The sequence below is a fragment of the Mesoplodon densirostris genome, chromosome 14 (assembly GCF_025265405.1).
Source record: "Mesoplodon densirostris isolate mMesDen1 chromosome 14, mMesDen1 primary haplotype, whole genome shotgun sequence".
Classification (NCBI taxonomy): Eukaryota; Metazoa; Chordata; class Mammalia; order Artiodactyla; family Ziphiidae; genus Mesoplodon; species Mesoplodon densirostris.
This window is the reverse complement of record NC_082674.1, coordinates 29,712,501-29,728,547: the sequence shown is the minus strand read 5'-3', so window position 1 is coordinate 29,728,547 and position 16,047 is coordinate 29,712,501. Positions and strand designations below refer to the sequence as shown.

At 34.3% G+C, this 16,047-nt stretch overlaps 1 protein-coding gene across 1 annotated transcript in view; it reads left to right on the top strand.

The window, feature by feature from the left end:
- Positions 1–16,047, top strand: part of STRN (striatin) — a 110,536-nt gene that overhangs the window by 63,678 nt on the left and 30,811 nt on the right. Inside the window, exons 5-9 of the mRNA XM_060117708.1 lie at positions 1,393–1,560; positions 3,692–3,827; positions 6,710–6,845; positions 11,064–11,174; positions 14,725–14,868. Of these exons, the coding sequence (XP_059973691.1) occupies positions 1,393–1,560; positions 3,692–3,827; positions 6,710–6,845; positions 11,064–11,174; positions 14,725–14,868 (695 nt within the window). The remainder of the gene's footprint in view (positions 1–1,392; positions 1,561–3,691; positions 3,828–6,709; positions 6,846–11,063; positions 11,175–14,724; positions 14,869–16,047) is intronic.

Below are 16,047 nucleotides of genomic sequence, written 5' to 3'. Positions count from 1 at the left end.
TCTGCCTCTCAAAGGTGACATTTTATTAATGAATAAGGAAGTAACTGTTTAGTAAAGCCAACTTATCTATGGAATGAGCAGTTTTGGAAACGGTTATATGTAATGTGATTTTGTTGCCAAAGTGAGTTATGTATCAAGTATTATTTGTTAAAAATAGAAAAGCATAATACCTTTGTGTTTGTTTGCAAGAACCAACTGATTAAAATCAGGAATGTTTGAAATTTACTATCCAAATTTTAATCAAAAATTTTCTATAGGTACTGGATAGGATTGAAAAATGAGTACCTTGACTTGATAGGATACATTTATTCCATTTTGATCACATATCTTTGTGAGGTATCTCTTTGAACTATAATAACTCTTAATACCAGATCTTAAAGTGGTCTTAGATCAGACTGGTTATCTTTTTGATCTTTGTTTTCTCTTTCATCTCATAGACTTGATACTTACCTCTAAGTTAGTGCTTATAAGTTAATGGTAGACATTTGTCTATCATGTTTCTTAACGACATTATTAGTGGCATTTGCCTTTTTCATGTTCTTGCCACTACCACTTTTCATCTTTTTTGGTCATCTTTGTTGTTAATAGATACTGAGCACCTTCTATATGCCAGACACCGTTCTAGGTGTGTCTCTTTTAGGAGAAGGAAAACTAAGGTTCAGGAGAATTAATGTTACACAGGAAGAAGGTGGAAGAAATGGGCTTTGAACCCAGGTGTAACTCTCCATACAAAGCCTATTCTCTGTTTTCTATGCTGCTGCCTTTCTGCAGCACACACACCCCTGTGCACCCACTTATCTCACATCCCACAATTGAGTTGTGGTCTATTTTTATTTTAGAGTTGTCGTCAGGATAGAAGCTTCCCTTCTGTGGAAGTGACTCTTTGGAATATACTGTCTTTTTTATGTCATGGAGGAAACCATATATGCTAGAAACTTTGTATGTCATGGAGATATATGCTAGAAACTTTCTCTCTAGATTTCAATTTATCCAATGATAGTTTAATATCAGAAGTGTAAAAAGACTATTGGTTATTATAGTTACTATTATAAAATAGTAATTCAGTAGAATCTGAGAGTGAGTTTACTCCAACCCTGCCTAGAAGAAAGAATGTGCCATTAGGTATATTAAGGAATAGCTTCTTCTTATGATAAATGAATGGTGTATTGTATAGTTCTTTGATTTTTCTCAGTGACCATAGAGGCTGGTACTGCAAGAGACAGCTCCATCTGCAGCTGGAAGATTATTTGTTAGCAAGTCTTACTAGCATAGTACTGTACTGTTAAGTCTTATGCAGGCATATGAATTTAAAGAAATGTTTTTATTTACATATTCAGCAATAGAATACTGATTCCAATATGACTGAATTGTAAAGATCCTCTTCACACACAGGTATCTACAGGAGGTGGGTTACACAGATACTATTCTAGATGTGAAATCCAAACGAGTGCGAGCTTTGTTGGGCTTTTCAAGTGATGTCACTGACAGGGAAGATGACAAAAATCAGGACTCAGTTATAAATGGCACAGAGGCTGAAGTTAAAGAGACAGCAATGATTGGGTAAGTATTTTGTCTGGAAAGTTGTTTGGCTGTAGTTTTAGTTCTTGTTAATGTTTTTGGCTTATGGGTGACACTTGTGATACTTGTACTTTTAGATACTGCTCCAGAAGTAATTTAATGATAAAGTTTAATAAAAAAATTAAAATTTTATTTGGTAGAAGATAACATTACAGTTATCATTTATGATTACTTTAAGAATATTTTTTAAGATTTTTTAATTGCTTGAAATTTATGGATTTAATATAGATTTTAATATCTTGAAGCTCAGTCACTATTAGAACTTCGTAAAAGATCTTATTTGGAAATTCACTTCAAATCAGTAAGAGTAAAATTTCATTCCTGGTGACCCAGAGATCATATAAATGCTTAATTCTTTCGATGTAAACCTTTTCTTAGCCATTTGCATGTATCTAATAATGCTGTAACTCATCTTCCCCTTGAAAAGTATCTATTTCAAGTATATATATTTTAATTGATAGAATAAGTGAAAAATTCAATAGCAGAAATTTTTTTTTGCTTTTTGGATTATGTATCATACAATTATATGTAATTCTGCTTAAAATGAATGTGGACAGTTAAATAAGGAGATGCTTCTTTATTGAAAAAAATTGACATGATTCTTAAAGAAATAAAAAGCCAAATTCTTAAAGAAATAAAAAGCCAAAGATTCTTTGAAAGTCTGAGTATGATATTACTTTATTTTAACTCATGTTTAGGCTGGAAGAATGGTTTTAATTGCACGCTATACATTTTCTAGTGAGAACATAGTTTCTATTATTTGGAACATAAACTAAAATTATGGGGTTTAGGTAAAGGTTTAAAAATACGACTTTTATAAACAAATGTCACTGGAGCCTTCTGAAATGTATTCATTAATAGTTAAGGCTATATAACTTGTTATAATAAATGTAAGATGTAGATTGTTTCTCTGTGTAGAAGTAGACAATGTAGGCATTAATCCTGGTTATATTTTTACCTAATGAATTAGCTCAAATTATTACAAAGACCCTCAGGAAAGACCACTCTAGTTGTCTTGTGTTTTGGCCTTGACCTCTCTTTTGAAACTGATAAAGGTATTATTCTGAATCTGACTTCTATAGGGATGGAGCATAGTAGGTTGGAAAAAAACAAAAACATAGCTCTGAGCAGATTTGAAATTTAAGATTTATCTGTTTTGAGAATTTTGCCCATAGTTGTGGCTAAATTTTTTCAGGAAAATGTCTTCTTATCTATAGCATTTCCTAATGAGAGAAATCATTCTTTTCTGGCTATTAAGAAATTTTTTGTTAAAATTCTTTAGAGAGAACTAAAATAAAATCTTACATATTTGAAAAGTCAATCATTTCAAAAAGGTTTAACCAACAGCATCAAGTTTTGTAGTAATATTAATTTGACTAAAATATTGTTTTTAGTAACTTTATATACACATTTGCTTTTTTCAGCTCTTTAGCTGTTCAGAAATGCAAGATTGCATCGGAGAAAAAATGATGTATTTACTAGTTATTTTCTTAGTTATGGAAACTTCTGTGTCAGAGGAAGAGTTGCAGAGAGGAAAAGAAATAGAAAAAAAACAGTGGTAGAGATAATAAGAAAAATATTTTTAAAAGAAATGCATTAAGTTTGGCTTAAAAATCAACATAATAGTGAATCAGGAGGGGGAGTTCTTTATATTGGATTGCGATTAATCTAAGTAGTAGGTATGATTACAAAGTACTTTTAAAAGAGTAGGCAGGGCTTCCCTGGTGGCGCAGTGGTTGAGAGTCCGCCTGCCGATGCAGGGGACACAGGTTTGTGCCCCGGTCCGGGAGGATCCCACATGCTGTGGAGCGGCTAGGCCCGTGAGCCATGGCCGCTGAGCCTGCGTGTCTGGAGCCTGTGCTCCGCAACAGGAGAGGCCACAACAGTGAGAGGCCTGCGTACCGAAAAAAAAAGAGAGTAGGCACTTCCTTCCTATATTGCTTTTCCAGTTCGAATCCATGGAAATGTAATAGATAAGAATCAATGTAGATCATAATATGATTTGGGGATGTCATAATACAATATAAACAGAAGTTAGTACTGTATATCATGGATTAATTCTTATGTCGAGTTTAAAAAATTAACTGAGCAAGGTGTATATGTTTTAAACCAGAAAATCTGAGTTAACAGATTCTGCCTCCGTGCTGGATAATTTTAAATTCCTTGAAAGTGCAGCTGCAGATTTCAGTGATGAAGATGAAGATGATGACATTGATGGAAGAGAGAAAAGCATCATTGATACTTCAACGGTGAGTTGAATAACTCAGATATAAATATTTTTAGGGACCATTATGCATACTTTAATCCATACCCTTCAACTTCAACCCTTAACTTTTTGTTTCCATAAAGAAAAAAAAGTTTGGGGAAATTTAATCTAAATTCCCCATAAGTTTGGGGAAATTTAATCTAATAAAAGTTTTTGTATTGATTTCAAATTCAAGACTTTTTAGTATAGCAACTTTTTCTTATAGGCCTTCATTCATTAGCTTTTTGTTAATTCATTAAACATTTAAACATTTTTATAGGGTTAGTGAACATGGTAAATGTGTGTTATAACAATGCATTGTTATTGGTGCTATAAGACAATAGAACTGACAGACCCATTATGGTGCCTGATGGTGACTGGCGTCAACTCTAATCGGTGTGGTTTTTGTTTCTCATGTCAGGGTTGCTTTGGTAGGCAAGTTTTACACGTTTTCAGAACTCTTCCATTAGATTTCTCCAAACTTGTTTAGGGTTATTCTGTGGTTTTGTTTAGATTTTTGTAAGTTTATTGTTTCCATGGTAGAGTCCTGGAATAAGAAGTATCTAAATTCGCCCTTCTCTTCCCTTCTTTATTCTGTCCCCTTCCACCCTCTCCCCTTTTTAACCTCTCCCCTCTTTTCTTTCTCTCTTCATATTCCTTCTTCTCCTTCCTTCTCTCTCTTTCTCCTTTTTTTAAGTAAGAGATGAGGGCGTGCTTCTCTTTGTTTAGGAGAGTGTTCACATTTCCTCCTTCACGTTTATTTAAGAAGAGGGAGGAGAAAGTAAGGTAGTGTAAATAAAGCAGACTGGAACGAGTCAAAGCCTTGGGCTAAAGTCCCAGTTCTGTCACTAATTATCTGTGCTTCTTAATCCTTCAGGCTTAGTTTTTCAGTTTGTAAAATGGGGATTATTATAAGTAACCATCTTATCCCCAGAGTATTTTGTGAGGAATAAATGAAACACTATGTATGAAAGTGATATGTTTAACTATAAAGTGCTTTCTAAGTGTAATTTCTCTGTTCTCTTTATGTCCTCTGCTTTCATCAGAGACTCTCAACTTACTACTTCCAGATTAATGTTTCCCCGGGCCACTATTCAGTAGTACTGTGCTAATACAACCCTGCCATGGATATTATTTGAACTTCACATAGTTACTCCCTCTTTTTATTATTCAAACAAGTAGTTATAGCACATGTTTAAATATACTGTGGTAAAAGAAAATGCCGAAACTTGTATGATAACTTTTCTCTGTCCTAATCATTTGGAAATTCTGTGCTGACTTGTGATTTCTATGGGATGATTGTACTGAGATATTATTTTTCCATCAGAATACGTTATTCATAGCTCAGTGGTTAATAACTAATTATGATGCTTTATGTTTTGTTGTTAGTCATTATATCAGTGTAAATATTAAAAAACCTATAAGCTGTTTATTATAACTATCAAGTGTGGTCTTAATAGAAATTCCTAACTGTAAACTGGTTTCTTTTTAAATAATTGAATTCATAAATATCTTGACCTCCAATTAGTGCAGATAATAGCAATTCTGTGACCAAGCAATGAAGGCACAGCTAATATAAACATACTTAACCCCATTTAAATATTGGACCCAAAATTTTTTCTAGTTTTTCCTTTAGAAAAATATTTCTAAACAAATAATTGGTTTCTTTATAATAGTTTTGCTAATTTTTATTATATATTACATTGATTTTCACAGCTGCAGTATAATAGCTACCTGCCAAAAGACTTTAAAAATCTAACTCTATGTAGCAATGTATAAGCAGGACTTAGAAGATTTATTGCAGTGCTGTATAGAGAGAGAATGGCTGAAAATTATGCTGTTAAAATGTTTAGTAGAACAAGCAGGTTCTTAAAATGTTATTTTATTTCTTTAATCAAAAATAGTTCAATAGATTCAACTAAGAAAATACAGAAACATAAGGCTCTTAGTAGCTGTTGGTTGTGTTAAGTCTATTTTCTTCAGGCATTTTCTTCAAAAAGCTACATATGTTCATTGTCCTTTCTTGCTCTTTGCCCTGTATTGGAGCTTGATTTTTCTTTGCATTACACTCTGGGTCATTTTCCTCCTCCCCATCTCCTTCTCTTTTCTCATGTTTGATCTCTTCACCTTATGATTCCAGAGATATTTCTAAATGTATAAAAATGAGACATAATGGCCCTTGTCAGATTCGCTATTAAATCTAGATTATGTCTCTAAAAGATCAATATTTGAAGAAAAATTTGAATATATAGACAATTATTAGAGGAAATTGATGCAAGGTTGGGACAGTAGAAATAATAATGGGCATTGTTCCCCCTGCCCCACAGAATACCTTCTCAGTCTTGTGGCATGCATTTCTGAGTTTGTAGCTTTTGTGATTTTAGCTTTTGTAAGGGAATGATGTACTAGAGTTAAAATTTATCATGGTTATATTCTGAAAAACTCTTGCAATGTTTTATGAAGTGTTTCTTTCTTTGGTTAGATTAGAATATCTGCTTGCTGCACAGACTACATCCAAGAAATGTAAGATTTGGTTGTGGTTCTCATAGTACAGTATGTCAGGGACATTTTTCATCTATCTGTAATTTAAATGCATGTCTTATATTCCAGTGTTTTCAATATATGATTCCATTTGTTTATTTAAAACAAACAAGCCATCATTTAACAAAGTTTAAATTACTACTTTAAAATGTATAATGTATATCTTTTTAAAATGACATCTGTATTTTCTACTGAATTGGATAGGTATTACAGTTACTTAACACAACAAAGATGCAATGAGAAATTGGGTTTTCTCATTCAGTGGTAAAAGGATATTGTCTTCTTTACTTAAATTAATCCCATAATATATCCTAATATTTTAATTGAGCATGTTTTTTTCATTAGATTGTTAGGAAAAAAGTATTGCCTGATAGCAGTGAAGATCGAGATACAAAAGAAGCTCTAAAGGAGTTTGACTTTTTGGTTACATCAGAAGAAGGAGACAATGAATCCAGAAGTGCAGGCGATGGAACAGACTGGGGTAAGAAAGCATACTGGATCCAACTAGAGATGTTATATAAATGAACGAAACTAATATTTTACTAGGAGGGCAACATCTTAAGAACACTTTAAATCTCTTGTAATGTTGAAATGTTGAACATTCTGTGGACTTTTTTCTATTGTCACCTTTTTTCCAGGGTATGTGTGTGTGTGTTTAAAGCAGGTTGTACAACTAGTTACCTCATCTTTTAACATAAGCAATACAGTATGAAAATAATTTGAGTTCATATGTAGAATGTTCTCTGTTTTCGGTCTAGACAGTAGAACTTGCAAATCTAGATTTTGTGGAAATTGAGTATGAGAATGTAGTAGAGGATTTTAGCTATCTCATCTTTGGCATTTTCTGTGCAAAAAGAAGTATAAGTTAAAAAGTTGTAGTTATTCATTCATTTTAGTCAAGTTTCATTATTTTGTACAAGGCATAGAATTTTTTTGCACAAATGGTTCTAAACAAATTTAATATTTTAAACATCTAATAAGGGTTCAAAAAAGTATTTTAGGGCGAACTTCTACAGCACAGATCATTCTAGGCGTTTGGAAATGAATTGTCCTATCAGTAAGGTAGGATTGTGATAAATTCTTCAAAAGTGATCAGTTCTATCAGGTGTGTGTATGTGTGTGTGAGAGAGAGAAGGAGAGAGACAGAGAGAGAGAAGGCATGTAGATACTGAGAATGAGAAAATTTTCTTCTGAGGTTGAAGAATTCCAGGATTCCCTTGGCTTACAGTCTATGTACTTTAAAGACAGATAAGGTTAGGGAAACAGTAACTATCTTAATTTTTCCTTGAGGCTTTGCCTTCAGGGACTCTGATAGCGATAATGCCACTTCTTTTCCTTTTTAGTGGTAAATATTTGAAGAATTATTTGGGATAATTACTTAGTCATTGAAGAATATAATGGCTATTTAGTGACTGGCTTTCCCCGCCCCCCCCAACAGAACAAAGTTTGGAAACCAGGGGAAGTTAAAGTGAAATGAATCTCGCTTCTGTCTTATTCCTTACTGAGCTTATGTATCAAGTTATTTATATATTTTAGGCCTCAATTCTTCCAATATAGTTAGATCCACTGTGCTACACTGAGGTCACTCTCTGAGGAGTCACACATCTGTATAAATAATAGTTGGCCTTGTCTTTGCCAATCTTTTTTTTTTTTTTTTTTTTTTTTTTGCGGTACGCGGGCCTCTCACTGTTGTGGCCTCTCCCGTTGTGGAGCACAGGCTCCGGACGCGCAGGCCCAGCGGCCATGGCTCACGGGCCCAGCCGCTCCGCGGCATGTGGGATCCTCCCAGACCGGGGCACGAACCCATGTCCCCTGCATCAGCAGGCGGACTCTCAACCACTGCACCACCAGGGAAGCCCTTCTTTGCCAATCTTATTGCAAGGGTAATTGGAATTCATTTTTCTCCAAAGACAGCTGCATTGTCCCTTCATAACTTCCTTTGCTTTAAGGTGTGAGTCATGGCCCGGAGTATTATGTGATACAGGTCTGTAACCTGCTATGAATTTACTGGTGAAAATGAGTGACTGTTCCCACATCTTAGCTGTCTCACTCTTTAGTAGTGTCTTGGACATTTCTGTTTATGAGTGTGAGTGAATGGAGTCTTTCAGTTGACTGAAGATTTCTTTACCAGGAGTTTGGCCTTGTATGTGTTAAGGATTTTATAATTCAAATTCAAGTCATTTCACTTTTAATCAATTAACAAAACTAGATTGCAAATCCTGATTAGTTGAATGGGCATTTAAATCACTTTAAGGGCTTCCTTTATCTGTTCCCCATATCCCTAAAAAAAGCATTACTGTGCTTATGTTAAGAATCTCCTGGGCTTCCCTGGTGGCGCAGTGGTTGAGAGTTCGCCTGCCGATGCAGGGGACACGGGTTCGTGCCCCGATCCCGGAAGATCCCACATGCCGCGGAGCGGCTGGGCCCGCGAGCCATGGCCGCGGAGCCTGTGTGTCCGGAGCCTGTGCTCCGCAACGGGAGAGGCCACAGCAGTGAGAGGCCCGCGTACAGCAAAAAAATAAAAAATAAAAAAAAAAAAAAAAAGAATCTCCTTAGTTTCTCACAAGCAAATAGATTTTACCACAGTTCTCCTGTGATTTTCCGTTACTGTTGTTATCAGTATAACACCTAGTTAAGAGTATGATATAGCTAAATTTTTACTTTAAAAAACTGAAGACATTCTAGGATCCAAGAGCCAACTCAGTTTAATTTATTATTAAGATGTGATTGATGAAAATTAACATTTTTGATTGTTAGACTTTCTGAAAAAAGTAGACTATTTCTACTATTGTTAGTAGAATATATTGGTAGTTATATCTATAAAAATGTTTAACCTATAAAAACTCAATAAAAATGTTGAGTTTATATTCAGAGACCCAATTATCTGTTTTTTAAACTGTGGATTGAAACTTGTTAAAAATAGATTTCTGTTTATTCTGGTTCATTTTGGTTTATTCCAATCACTGAACAAATATTGATCACGTGCCTTCTATGTGCCAAGTCTTCTAGGTGAAGATCTCTACCCCTGTGGTCCTACATTCTACTAACAGGATATAGCAGTAAGAGACAAACATGATAAATGATATAGTATGTCAGAATATGATAAATGCTATGGGAAATAGAAAAAAATAGAATAGAGTAAGTGGGTTAGAGAGTGCTCGGGTCAGGGTGGGGTGGAGGGGAAGAGGTTACAATATGAAATAGATTGGTCATGGTAAGGCCCATTGAGAGGGTAACATTTGAACAAAAGACAACATTGATGAGGGAGTTAGCCACATGGTATCCAGGGAAGGAGTGTTCAACAAGAAAACCAGAGCAAATGCCCTAAGATAGCCGTAGCCCTGGTATGCTTGAGGAATTCAAAGAAGCTAGAGTGGCTGGAGCAGAGTGATTCTGAGGGGAATGTAGTAAGAAATGACCAAATCAAGTGGAGCTATGTAGACCACTGGTAAGATGGGGAACCATGGGAACGATTTGAGCTGGAAAGGTGACATGATCCAGCTTTTGTTTTAAAGCATCACTTTGGCTGCTGTGTTGAGAATAGACTACCCAGGGCAATCAGTGTTGGCAGTAGACTTGGAGGGGAGAGTGGGAAAACATTTGCAGTAATTCTAGCAAGAGACAGAGGTTAGGGAAGTAGTGGATATGCTGAGAAGTGGTCAGATTCTGGATGTGTTTTAAAGGTAGAGAAAACGGTATTCCCTGAAATATTTGATGTGGGGTTTGGAAGAAAGGGAGATTTTTGGTCTGATCAAATGGAAGTGTGGAATTGCCTTCAAATAAGATGGGGAACCCTGTAGTTGGAACAGATTGGATGGGGAAGATTAGGAGTTTGGTTTTGTATGTTTGGTTTGAATTTTGACTTCCTAATGGAAATATAGAGTAAGCAGTTGGGTATATGTATGAGTCTTGAATTCAAGTGAGTGTTCTAAGCTAACACTTATATAGCATTGTATGTATATAGTAAATTATTTTATAGTAAGTATAAAATATATAACATATTTACTCTTTAAATTTTCTACTCCTGAAATAGTGAAAATTACTGATTGAATTTCTTTTTTACTAGAAGCTCAGTTTCCTGATTTAAATATTTTTAAATTAACAGGTCACTTAAATTGTTTTAAATATTGAATGCCAGGTTGATTAATAAGTTTACAAAGTGCTATTTATAAAGCCTATAAAATAAAAATGATCATTTGCTGATAAACCCATGCCAAAAATATACAATTTTTGAAATGAAAAGATCACTGAAGACTATTTTGTACAAATGCTTAATAATCTTCTTTCATTACATAACTTAATAAGAAATGGGTTTTTTTGTGAGTCAATCCTAATCAAATTCAGAAAATGGGATGAAAATGAGGGGTTCTTGAATATAGACTTTTGGGGCTTAATGTACTAAAAGTAGCTCAAATCTTGCAGGGTTTTTTTTTTTTCTATGTCTATTTCAAGAGAGATTTAATATTATTACCTAGGAAATTGAATTGATCACTTGTTTCTTGGATATTATATTTTATGTGACATGTATCTATCTAATGAATAAGTAATGACCTTAAAATTAGTGCTACTATGAAGAAAATGGTTGTTATGTCCATCCATTGACATAACAGTGAATTTACTGTTCACTGTTCAATATTTTATTGAATATTGTTCAATATTGTATTGAAAAAGGCTGTTTCATTTGTTTCACTCTGTTTAGAAAAGGAAGACCAGTGTCTCATGCCTGAAGCTTGGAATGTGGACCAGGGAGTAATTACCAAACTCAAGGAACAATACAAAAAGGAGAGAAAGGGGAAAAAGGGGGTGAAGAGTAAGTGGAAAACATTGTATCTGTAAATCATAAATCTTACCTCTTTCATATCCCCCAATTTTTTTCTCCAATGTTTTCCTAAAACTACTTACTCTTTTTCTTTTCTGCTCCTGACCTCTTTCCTTTTCACTTGTTCTCAGGGGTTGAAATTAAATGGTTAGCTGTTTGATTATGAACTTTAAAAAAAAAAAAAGGCTGTGCATATAATTATGGAATTATAATATATTCCAGTAATAAATCCAGAGTGTCATGAGTATGTGGAACTATGTTTTCAAACATATTGATCACTTGATTTTTAAAATTAGATGTGCTTAATTACAGTAATGATTTTTCACTGTTGACAATTTTAAATCTCGTCTAGTGTGACTGACTCTCTGGCAAGCCACCAAAATTATTACTTATAATTTTAAGTCTTGGAGACAGAAAGAAAGTTAATTTCTACCCCTGAATATTCTATAGTTAATTTCTACCCCTGAATATTCTATGTGTTCATAACACACAGTTCATTTGCTCTCATCACTATATGCTATACAGGGCACAGAGTCAGATACACAACTTTTTTTAAGTATTTATTTTTCTAATTTAAATTTTGGGCCAATTTCATTTGTAATATTACCAATTAGATTTTTTTTTTCCAACAAAATGAGTGCCACATCAAAAATGGAAGCTAAAATGAAATTTCTAGCCCTGTGAATCATATCTATATAACTTATTCAAATTATTAATAAAGTTTAACAATAGATCTAGTTAAGTATTTAAAATAGAAATACAAAAGCTTTCAAACATCCCTGAAAACCATCTTAAACACCTTCTTAGGAGAGCAAGGCTGAACTATCTCCTTGTGTTACCACTGTTATTGACAGTATGGACATGGGTTTCCCTTTTATCGCAATAGGAATTTCATCCTTTGGAATATTAAAGTAGTGTAAAGTAGGATTAAAATCCAACTGGAGTGAGGCGTGTGTTTAAAATTGCAAAAGGCTGGAAGGATATGCCTTTTCTTTTTCTCTTTTTATAGTGATGCTAGGGATTATCAAAGGCCAGTCATTCTTTTAAATCTAGTAGTTACCGATAAATATGTAAATTTTTATTTAAAATATCTTAGAATTTACAAGTATTTAGCTTTAATGGATAAAAAGTCAGTGGCCATTATTGACGTTAGTACTGTACCAACCATTATGTAACTGAGAGAGAATGACATTTGATGCCTTCTCAATGTAAATTAAATCCCAATGAGGAAGGTTTAATATTAAAACATAAGAACATTATTTTATACATTTTATTAAAAAATAAATGTAAATTGATACAGCCACTATGGAGAACAGTATGGAGGTTCCTTAAAAAAACTAAAAATAGAACTACCATACGACCCAGCAATCCCACTACTGGGCATATACCCTGAGAAAACCATAATTCAAAAAGAGTCATGTACCACAATGTTCATTGCAGCTCCATGTACAATAGCCAGGACATGGAAGCAACCTAAGTATCCATCGACAGATGAATGGATAAAGAAGATATGGCACATATATGCAATGGAATATTACTCAGCCATAAAAACGAACGAAATTGAGTTATTTGTAGTGAGGTGGATGGACCTAGAGTCTGTCATACAGAGTGAAGTAAGTCAGAAAGAGAAAAACAAATACCGTATGCTAACACATACATATGGAATCTAAAAAAAAAAAAGGTCATGAAGAACCTAGGGGCAAGACGGGAATAAAGATGCAGACCTACTAGAGAACGGACTTGAGGACACAGGGAGGGGGAGGGGTAAGCTGGGACGCAGTGAGAGAGTGGCATGGACATATATATATACACTACCAAATGTAAAATAGATAGCTAGTGGGAAGCAGTCACATAGCACAGGGAGATCAGCTCGGTGCTTTGTGACCAGCTAAAAGGGAGGGTGGGAGGGAGGGAAACGCAAGAGGGAAGAGATATGGGGACATATGTATATGTATAACTGATTCACTTTGTTATAAAGCAGAAACTAACACACCATTTTAAAGCAATTATACTCCAATAAAAATGTTTTTTAAAGAAGGACAAAATAAGCATTCTCAGAAGAACAAAAAAAATACTGATAAAAATTTAATCTTAAACAATAGTGAGACATGGTTTGCTATGGCTTTTCAGAGCCATGATAAAAGCAGTTAAACTGAAATTTTAAGGAATATTTGTCTGTCATACACAAGAAACAAGGAAAATATTTTAATTGTCAGATTGACTTAAAGTTGATATATTTAAGCCATTATGCTACACTAATGAATGTCTTAAAATGTACAAGATCTTTCAGTTGGAAAAGTATCCAGGACTTATGTAGAATCCATCTACTATTATATTTATTATTAGGTTCTTGTCAAATAGCAAGGCATCACTATAGTTGGAATTTAGCATTTAAGGTCTAAAACTGCACCATTTGACTGGAACAGTATTCCTGCTAATAGAAGCTATTGGGTTTCCTGGACCTGGGGATTTTGATCACTATTCAGGCATATGGCACATAGCTTTTTAGTATGGTGAAGAAAAATGATTCTTTAGGAGGAGAAATTTTAATGTCTTTCACTGAAGAGAGAGGGACTGTAGACTGAGGTTCAGCACATTTTGTTTATCATCAGTTCAGGTTATCTTGATAAAATGATAGTCTGGGAACGAGTGAAGACAATATAAAAACAGAACTGGAAGACTTAAAATGAAAATAGAACTGAAGGAAAGCTTTGAATTGATATATGGAGCATTAATTTATAAACCATCATGGGTATTTTTAAAATTGAACTGTTACTCATTGGAAGAAGTTGAGTCTTTTTAATATGGTCTAGTAGAAATATTTCCAGTCAAATTGTGTTCTTCAATCATACTGTCTTAGAATATATTTCTAGGTAGTAGTTAAAGTTGCTTTAAAATAGTTGTATTCTTTGCTGGTATAGGAAAAAAACCATAATGGACTATGGGTAAGATTTTCCCATTCTTAATTAAACTTATAACAGGAAAAACTACTGAAGATCTGTTTCAGCCTCTATCCTATATAAAACAATCAAAACAGGGATGTGGGAGAATGCAGCATCAAAGTACAGGTAAGTAATTGGCAGGGCATGAGACTTCACCTCGGATACCATAGCTTCAGGACTTAAGGCAATGAATGCAACTTAATATAAACAAACAAAAAAGAATGTGATTGTTTAATTCAATGTACGCAGTAGCTTCACAGTCTGTGGTATCTGTCTGCCTTTAGAGCAGTATACAAGGATTATAGAATAATATTTTTTTAATGGTCCAAATTGCACATGAGCATTTTTTCGTGCAAGTAGTGATGTTATTCCATTAGCTTAATCTAAAAAATATATGTAAAACACAATTTTTTCAAGAAATAATAAACTTCTAAAATAATTTGAAAACTTAGAAAATAATTACTTTTTAATATAGTATAGTAGGGTAGTTTTAAAGGTGAATGTTGGCAGATGTGAGTAAGGTTTATGACTCCATTTTGATGCAGTTGGATAATTCTATTTCCTCTTTTTTGTTCTCTCCCTCCCTTTTTGGGGGCTAGGGCCCAATAGGTCAAAACTGCAAGATATGCTTGCTAATTTGAGAGATGTTGATGAACTTCCCTCATTGCAGCCATCTGTGGGTTCACCTTCCAGACCCAGCAGCTCCAGGCTTCCTGAACATGAAATAAATAGGGCAGATGAAGGCAAGTATTTTAGACACTAGAGCACAAAAAGCACTTGGATGTACTTATATAAATTAAGTTATTAGAAAGGGCTCTCTAAGAGAAGAATTTTATTCTACAAATGTTTGAACTACGTAGTACTCCCCATATGTAGGCTTTCTTATATTCAAGGGGGTTTGATTCCAACTGTAATCTCTAAGATTTGAAAAAGGATGCATAAACTTAAAAATCAACTCTAAATTATAGTTTAGAACATCCCCAAGCTCCACAGAAGCCATGTATTTGGTGTGTACACAGGTAGTTCTAATTATACCATTCCAACAAAGAGAAAATTACTTTAAATTATTATTACTATAAATAGTAAATGTTTGAGACTCACGTAAATATTTTTAAATATTTAAGCAATTTATCATTCACAAATGAAAAAGGGAAAAAAGACACCTGAAGGTCTAGTCACATTTTCTACTTTCTGTTTTTCCTTGTTCTCTTTCAGTCCTTGTCTATGTGCATATACTTTTTGCAGAATTATAGTCACCATGTAGAATAATTCAATTTTATTTATTTATATGAAATCATAAAAATAATCTTCATAATTTTAAGATTATTCTATTTTAGACTTTATTCTTAACCATTCCCCCTTTTTAAATATATATGTGTGTGTATATATATACACATATATATATTTATTTATTTATTTACTTATTTATTTTTGGCTGCATTGGGTCTTCGTTGCTGTGCACAGGCTTCCTCTAGTTCTGGCGAGTGGGGGCTACTCTTCACTGTGGTGTGCAGGCTTCTCATTGCGGTGACTTCTCTTGTTGCGGAGCACGGGCTCTAGAGGCGCACGGGCTCAGCAGTTGCAGCACGTGGGCTCAGCATTTGTGGCTCGCGGGCTCCAGAGCGCAGGCTCGGTAGTTGTGGCGCACGGGCTTAGTTGCTCCACGGCATGTGGGTTCCTCCCGGACCAGGGCTCGAACCCATGTCCCGTGCATTAGCAAGTGGATTCTTAACCACTGCACCACCAGGGAGGTCCGCCTCTTTTGGATATTTAGGTTGTTCCCAGTTTTTTACAGTACAGTCTTATGGTATATAAATAGAGTTTTCTGTCTTTTAAGTTCTGATATATCTATTTGTAAATGTATATGTTTAAATTGATTTTAAAATATATATATTTACATTAGCTGAAAGTCCAGAATGACA